At 47.0% G+C, this 8,543-nt stretch overlaps 1 protein-coding gene across 1 annotated transcript; it reads left to right on the top strand.

The window, feature by feature from the left end:
* Positions 1-1,165: 1,165 nt before the first annotated feature.
* On the top strand, positions 1,166-6,099 carry NR0B1 (nuclear receptor subfamily 0 group B member 1; the record flags this gene model as incomplete). Its single annotated transcript, XM_082864567.1, has 2 exons — positions 1,166-2,318; positions 5,808-6,099. 2 exons carry the CDS (start codon positions 1,166-1,168, stop codon positions 6,047-6,049), a joined length of 1,395 nt encoding a protein of 464 aa, XP_082720693.1. The 3' UTR covers positions 6,050-6,099.
* Between the last annotated feature and the right edge of the window lie 2,444 nt (positions 6,100-8,543).

The following is an 8,543-nucleotide window of genomic DNA, read 5'->3' as shown; positions in this document are numbered from 1 at the left end:
AGCTGGTACACACCAGTCCCCCTTCCTTGCTCCATGTTTTCAGTCATGGACCCAAGAGATCACTAAATAAACCTCCCATTTGAGAGATGAGAAATTTGAGGGCTAAAAGGTTGTGATTTCAAGTTAACCAGATGGTTGGTGAAACAGCTAGTTACACAAGGGTCAGGTGGTGATGTGGAACTACCCACTGATCTCATTGACCGTATGGAGCACGAGCAAAGAGGCTGTGTGGCAAGTGAGAACAAAAGATCCAGGCTTCCTGAAACCTGTGCTGCTCGTTATTCGCTTAGAAACGGTGGGAGAAGAAATGTTAATTGCACATCTACCCAATATAATATCTCTAGAAGAATCCAAAGTTCTCACTGTAGCAACTTTTTAGCCCCTTGTGATTATTATATTCCTAAATATTAGCCACTTTTATAACCTGGTCGCTGCCCCCAGCTCTCTAACACAACACCTACGACAAAGTGGGTGCTCATAAATATTACTTGAATTAAACAATAAGCTTATGATAGCATCCTTAGACTAGTGCTTTTTCCACATTTAAGGTGCACGCGGATCCTTTGTAAGCCTCGTTAAAATGCAGATTCAGAGCCAGAAGGTCTGGTTGGGGCCTGAGATTGGGCATTTTACCAAGTTCCCATATGACGCTGACACTGCTGGTCCATGGTCTATAGTTTTCAACGTCCCTTAAAATGAGACCTCCCTATCCATATACAAAATAAGCCATACAAAGTTTAGTCATTTAATGAAAGTTTGCAAATATGGCACAGAAATAGATTTTTCCCCTTTTCGGTACCCCTGCCTTCCCAGTAAAGAGAGCAAATTAGACGCCAGGGTTCAATGGAAAAAGTTGGAACAGTGCCGCCAAATACCTGCTCCCTGCGCCGAGCTCTGTCTTCCAGACGCAGGGAAGGGCGTAATGAGAAGACGGAGGGAAGTTTCCGGCAGCTCCCACGGCTCTGCTCCTCCTCCGTTTTCAGCTGTTAAGGAGCATCTGCCCCTTTTGAACCGCCGAAGTCACGGGCTAACACACCCGAGCGCCGCGCCCGCCTCCGCGCCTTTGCCCAGGCGGAGACGGCCGACGCGCGTGCGTGCGCGTTCGGTATAAATAGATTGCAGGCGGCAGCCACTGGACAGAGCCGGGCTACGGGCACGGCGGGCCATGGCGGGCGAGGACCACCAGTGGCAGGGCAGCATCCTCTACAACATGCTCATGAGCGCTAAGCAAACGCACGCGACTCCGGAGGCGCCCGAGGCACGGCCGGGGGGCGCGTGCTGGGGCTGCTCCTGTGGCTCGGAGCCCCCGGTGGGCAGAGAGGGGCTGCCAGGTGAACGGGCAGTGGCGCTCCTGTACCGCTGCTGCTTTTGCGGTGAAGACCACCCGCGGCAGGGCAGCATCCTCTACAACATGCTCACGAGCGCGAAGCAAACGCAGGAGACTGCGGAGGCGCCCGAGGCCCGGCTGGGGGGCGCGTGCTGGGGCTGCTCCTGTGGCTCGGAGCCCCCAGTGGGCAGAGAGGGACTGCCGGGTGGGCGGGCCACGGTGCTCCTGTACCGCTGCTGCTTTTGCGGTGAAGACCACCCGCGGCAGGGCAGCATCCTGTACAGCTTGCTCACCAGCGCAAAGCAAACGCACGTGGCTCCGGAAGCTCCTGAGGCGCGGCCGGGGGGCGCGTGGTGGGACCGCTCCTACTGCGCGCAGAGGCTGGGGGGCAGAGAGGAGCTGCCGCGCGGGCGGGCCTTGGCGCTCCCGTACCGCTGCTGCTTTTGCGGTGAAGACCACCCGCGGCAGGGCGGCATCCTCTGCAACGTGCCCACGAGCGCAAAGCAAACGCACGTGGCTCCAGAGGCACAGCCGGGGGGCCCCTGGTGGGACCCCTCGTGCGGCGCGCAGCGGCGGGTGGCCCTCAAGAGCCCACAGGTGGTCTGCGAGGCAGCCTCGGCAGGCCTGTTGAAGACGCTGCGCTTCGTCAAGTACCTGCCCTGCTTCCAGGTGCTGCCCCTGGACCAGCAGCTGGTGCTGGTGCGCAGCTGCTGGGCGCCGCTACTCCTGCTGGAGCTGGCCCAGGACCGCTTGAACTTTGAGACGGTGGAGACCTCGGAGCCCAGCCTGCTGCAGAAGATCCTCACCACCAGGCGGCGGGAGACCGAGGGCGACGAGCCGCAGCCACATTTGGTACTGCCGCCGGAGGCCGAGCATTTGCCGTTGGCCGCCGAGGTCCAAGCCATCAAGGGCTTCCTCGCCAAGTGCTGGAGCCTGGACATCAGTACCAAGGAGTACGCCTACCTCAAGGGGACCGTGCTCTTTAACCCGGGTAAGGGCGCCGGCCTCGGCTCTGGCTTTTCTCTGCTCCGGCTTTTCTCTTCTCCTACAAGCACTGGGCAGTACCCACCCCTGGCACAGACACTTGAAGAGTTTTCATTGTTAGGGGAGTTTGGGGGGCACAAGTCAGGAATCATGACAAACTCAGCAGAGTTGGGGGAGCTCCAGAAACCATTCCTCGTGGGTGGGGTGCTGCCAGAAACTCAGCCGAGAGGAGGGTTTTTTTTTTTGTTGAGGTTTGTACTTAATCTCTCTACACCTTTCTGTTACTACGGAAAAGTATGTGCTTTCAGGGACATGGCTATTCCTTCTCAAATCTTTTAAATCCAGTAGTATAGCTTTAAAAAAAAAAGTCTGTGTTCACTGCAAATTTTGCAACGTCTCTTTCTGAAACCCAGCTCTGAAATTTACTAGAACCTTTTGGTTGGAGGAAGTCTATTAAGGCTGGCAAGAGAGGAAATATTTGTTAAGAACCCACAGAGACACCATCCCCTGGGGACACTGTCAGGACACTGGACTTAGTGTTTCATGTGTCTGTCTCTGAATGGTCATTTTAATGGTCCTAAGCAGCTGGACTGTCTCATCATCTAAGTGTCTGTAAGTATCAGGTTAGCAAAGGGGTAGGAGAAAGACATGTTAGAGACTGCATGCAGGAGCACTGCATTTTAGACACCTTAGAGACCTCCTAATCAACCCCCTCTGCCCTTCACCCTTTCCTCATCCCATTGGCAGGTTCGGTAGTCTAGTCCCAAGTGACCTTACTCCAAAATAAATGGCCAGTAAGTTGTGGAGCATGGGTCTCCAGTCTCCTGGGCCCAAGGGGATGTCTGCTGCACCACACTTTCAGGTTGTCTGTTGGGTGGTGGACACTCTGCCCCACACAGTGCAACCGACTCATTGGAGAAAATCTCCCTGGACAGCCCAGCACCTTGTCTCGAGTATGTCCTACTACTAGAGTCATCTTCAACCAGCATCCTTCCAGAAGGGTCACAAGTGGGCAGGAAGTTTCCAGACAGCTTGAGTTGGGAGAGTATTTATCATGCTCCCTCCACATCCTTTTTTCCTGACACCAGGAGTCTCAGGGTCATGTCCTTGCCTCCTGCCTAGCACTTTTGAAGGGGTATAGAGCAGGATTTAGTGGGATAATAATTCATTCAGACCTCACATTTCAGGACTTAAGAGACCTCAGCTCATCCCAGTGATCATGATAGGTTACTTTTTGCTTGTATCATTGTTTTCTAAACCTACCTGTGCACTTGGTGGTGTTGGCAGGGAAGGCGGTCCTTCAAAGTCTTTCCGGGCCCCTCCTCTACAAGTTCTGATTCGGTAGCTCTGGTGGAGGGTCAGCAAATCTGCATCCATAATAAGTGCCTCAGGTGGTTCATTGGGAAGACAGTGTTTTCTCGCTCCTTCAGCTGTGTTATTAGACACCTACCATGTGCTTTGTTCTGTTGGAATAAAAAGGTAAGACAAGGGCTCAGCTTTCAAAAGTTTACATTCCACTAGTTCCCCTCTTTCCCTCCACCCTGTTTTGCATCTCTTATTCTTGCTCTGCTTTTCTGAATCCTCTCTCAAATAAGTTTAACCAGCTAAGCTGGGTGTGCTTTAAACATAAATATACCTGCATCTGGGAAAAAGTAATGCCTGCTAAGTGTGTGGCCTTTCTTTGCTGTTTATCATTTTGTATCCCCTGATCTTTAAGTTTAAACATTTCCCTCCCGCCTCCCATGGAGTCCATCTATCTGCCTTTTCTCTTTCTTGATTTTACTTTGAAGGCAAGTCTTTTTCTGGTGGGGGGGACACTTTTAGGGGATGATGGGAAAAGAGCAGTGTGGTATGAAAGCAGAGAAAAGTGGAGTTCACAAGATGAAGTTTTAATAAGCCATGAATTTAGACCTGGGGGAGCTTCCGATTTCTGGTGGTTTCACACAAGCCTCTTCTTACCCTCATGAATGGAATCCAAGTGCAATAAAATTGGGTCTCAAGCCTGGATAATGAGCTGTAGGTAGTAGGGGATGGTAATCCGTGGACTGGGGTAATCAGAATTGGAATATGGATTAGAGATGTTGCTGTATTTTTGTTCTCATTTATCAGATTTGATATTTGCCTGTACTAGAAATGACTCGCCTATTGCTATTATTTTTTTTGAAAGAACACTGGCTGGTTCTGTTACTATTAGCATGATGCTTTTAAAATACTTTTCTGTTGGATTTTGTAGAAAAAGGGAAGGAAAATGATTACAATAATCAACATCATTTACACCTAATGGTAAATTGGTAATTTCTTAATTACAAGTTAAAGAATTTTACAGTAATATTACTATCATGGAGGATCAAAGGACTTTTAAAAGCAGCCTCCTCTTATCACGTTCTTTATAAAACTTAGAGGCATTTAATCTTTCCTGCATTGCATTTCATTCAGTTTTACTTGGATATCACACTGTACTGCAAGAAGGTCATGCAATCTTTATTTGAAAAGTAACTTTTGTACCATGTTGCAATCGATGTTTTCATGTTTACTTTTTTTTTTTTTTTTTTGCGGGCCTCTCACTGCTGTGGCCCCTCCCGCCGCAGAGCACAGGCTCCGGACGTGCAGGCCCAGCGGCCACAGCTCACGGGCCCAGCTGCTCTGCGGCACGTGGGATCTTCCCGAACCGGGGCACGAACCCGCGTCCCCTGCATCAGCAGGCGGACTCTCAACCACTGCGCCACCAGGGAAGCCCCCATGTTTACTTTTTAACCCTCTGATGGCTATAAGACAATGCTTTCAAAGACTGCTTTATTTTTTTTTAAAGAACCCTTTGGAATGCTCATTTGAATCACTTTTTTAAAAACCTCCCCAGTACAGAAATCATGGTACAATGAGTTAAGTGGCCAGAGTTATCTCTTAAATTATTATGGGACTGTAGACTAAAATCAGCCTGCAGGCAAATAATTTAAATGAGACTGTCAGCCACAGTTGGTGGCTGTGAAGTTTACCACCATGGGCGGTAATCATTACAGTGGTGGGAAATTCAAGGGAGGATGGTAAAATATTACCTAGCAAAGCCTCTTGCCTTTATACTAAGGCCTGTTTGCCATAGGTAAAAGGTGCACACTTCTTGAAATAATTTTAATTTCTTTGTACGTGCATAGATAGTGAACTGGAGCAATGATTCATTAAACTATATTCTACTGTCATACTGAATTAAGTGTGCATTTGTTGGCTCAGGGCCAGCAGTTTTTAAATGTGAGCATACAAACATAGTGAATATTAAATAAGAATAATTACATGATATTTCCTTCTTGGAAGCGTTGCTCCTGAAACCTTAGAAGTGGTTTGGCACTTCATCCTTGCTGTTGAAAAGAACTTTTAACCAGGAAGCTTGAGCGTTTTTTTAATTGGGGAAGGGGGCAGAAATTGGATCTGTTTAAAAAGCTAGCAAAGGGCTCAGAGTGAGCTGATTCTAACAAAGAGGTTTTTCTCCCTTTTTCTCCTCCAGACCTACCAGGTCTGCAGTGCGTGAAGTACATCCAGGGACTTCAGTGGGGAACCCAGCGGATACTCCGTGAACACGTCAGGGTGACACACAGGGGGCACCAGGCCAGATTTGCCGAACTGAACAGCACCCTTTTCCTGCTGAGATTCATCAATGCCAATGTCCTGGCCGAACTGTTCTTCAGGCCCATCATCGGCCCAGTCACAATGGATGATATGATGCTAGAGATGCTCTGTGCGAAGTAATGAAGGCACGGGGGCCACACACATGCAGTTCACCATGAAGCACAAATGAGGAGCTGTGGGCAGAAGAGTGTAAAACAGAGTAAAATAAACTTTATTATTTTTACATGCATAGTATTTCTGTATTCAATTAAAGAAAAACTTTAGTTACAAACAATTAGAAAATCCTCTGTTCCATACTGTCTCATTGCAAAGGAAAACTTTTGCCAACAGGTAACACATCTCTGTACATCTTTAAGGAACGAGCAGGGGGACTACACTCATATGCTATTTTCACAAGTTTAGCCACTCTGTCCATTGAACCTGCCAAAATCAAATTTGTAACTTTAACTTATAATGTTAAGGCGTTAACCACTAATTTGATTGCGAAAAGGTTCATCAGGGTTTAAGTAGGGCTTCAAAAAATATTAAAAACCTAGGCAACATAAACAAAAATTGTCTTTGTAGGTTGACTTGGCTCTATCTTCTCCACTCCCATTGGCTGTGTGCAAGACTGTCTTTGTACCAAGTCAAGTGGAAATCTGTGATCAGAGAAGCACCTGAAAGTGAAGTAGGAGATTTTTCAGAGTTTTGGTGTGGGATTTTTCTGTACACAGCAAGTAAAGTTCAACAAGAAACTTACATTCTATAAGGAGGCACTATAGTTCCAGAAAAATCAACATCGTTATAAACCCCCAATTATATCTCACCTTTTAGATACATTATATATGTAACTGTCACATCGAATGAGCACGGTATGAAATATAGTGACTTTATTGTTGGCTCCTGCTGCCCCTTTAAATGCAATCAGTAGAACTAGTTCTTCCTTGTCCCCAGATAAAATTTAGGGCACCTAATGTTTATTCACTGATAGGTAATAAATTGCCCATCAGTGATTAATACATCTAGGTAATCTAGGGTAATAACCCATTGCAAGGAGTCTTGAAATTTCTTTTGTGCAAACCCCTTTGGCAGTCTGATGAATTCTATGGACATCTCAGAATCAGTCTCTCAGAATAATGCAGCAAATAAAATACTTAGGATTACAAAGAAAATAAATTATGTCATAGTACTAAAAATGTTAAACTTGGACTTCGCTGATGGCGCAGTGGTTAAGAATCTGCCTGCCAAGGCAGGGGACACGGGTTCGATCCCTGCTCCGTGAAGAACCCACATGCTGCGGAGCAACTAAGCCCGTGCGCCACAACTACTGAGCCCACGTGCCACAACTACTGAAGCCTGTGCGCCTAGAGCCCGCGCTCCACAACAAGAGAAGCCACCACAATGAGAAGCCCACGCACCGCAACGAAGAGTAGTCCCCGCTCTCCGCAACTAGAGAAAGCCCACGCGCAGCAACGAAGACCCAACGCAACCAAAAATAAATTTATAAAAAAAAATAGTTAAACTTTCTGCTGTACAGCAGTGACTCAGTTATACATATATTTACATTCTTTTTTAATATTCCATTATGGTTTATCTCAGGACGTTAAATATAGCTCCCTGTGCTATACAGTAGGACCTTGTTGTCCATCCATTTGATAAATCAATGATACTTCAATTAAAAAAATGTTAAGTTTTTAAAATATTTTGAAATGTGGTATAATAATATACATCTTTATCAACACAAAAACCTATCTGGTGGCAGGTCTAATATCTAAATTTCAAGCCAGTGATCAATAGAATTGAAACTTCAAAATAATCTACGTCTATAATGTGATAAGAAAATATTTGAGATTTCCATTAGTGATTGTGTTGGGGGACCCCAAGATCAACACCCCACTCAGGGATTTGCTAGGTCTCGTGGGCCTCAGCCTATAGTTGTCTTCAGGGCTAAGACTCATTACAGAGATATGGTAAGGATATACAGCCAGATCATAGGGGAAAAGACACAGGCAGAGTCTGGAGGAATCCATGTGCAGGGTTCCTTTTGCTCTCCCCCTCCCATGGGGGGTCACAAGCACGTTATTCCTCAGCAATAAAAATTCAACAACATGGGTGTGATATTTCTGCCCAGGGAAGCCCTTTGAGACTCAGAATTTAGGGTTTCTATTGAGGGCTGGTCACATGGGCACCTTTTACCTAGTATGTACCAAAATTCCAAACACACAGAAAGGGAACAGGGTCTAAGCATAAATCCCCTTGTTTGCACAAACACTCTAGGCCCAGTGAGCCACTCTTACGAGTTAGTTAGGGAAGGGCGGGAACATTCCCCAAATCGAAGTTCCTAGATGTCAGCCAAGGGTCAACCTTGCAAGCAGGCCATTCTAAGGATAGCAGTCTCACTCTTGGTATGTGAACTCCTCTTCGCAATCCACTCCCTTGGCCCTTAGGCAAGGAGTCTTGACAGAATTATGGTCAGGAGAATATCAGGGTGAGGCCAGCCTGCAGAATTGATTTCAATGGTGCCCTGTACGGGTCCTTCACAAAGCCAGTTAAAACATATCCCATTAGCCACAAAGGTCTATCTTAGAAAGCCAAGTGCCTTCCTCCATAACTTCCTGTATGAGCCTTTTTTTTT

The sequence above is a fragment of the Leucopleurus acutus genome (assembly GCF_964270905.1).
Source record: "Leucopleurus acutus genome assembly, chromosome: X".
Lineage (NCBI taxonomy): Eukaryota > Metazoa > Chordata > Mammalia > Artiodactyla > Delphinidae > Leucopleurus > Leucopleurus acutus.
This window is presented reverse-complemented; position numbering and strand designations above follow the sequence as displayed.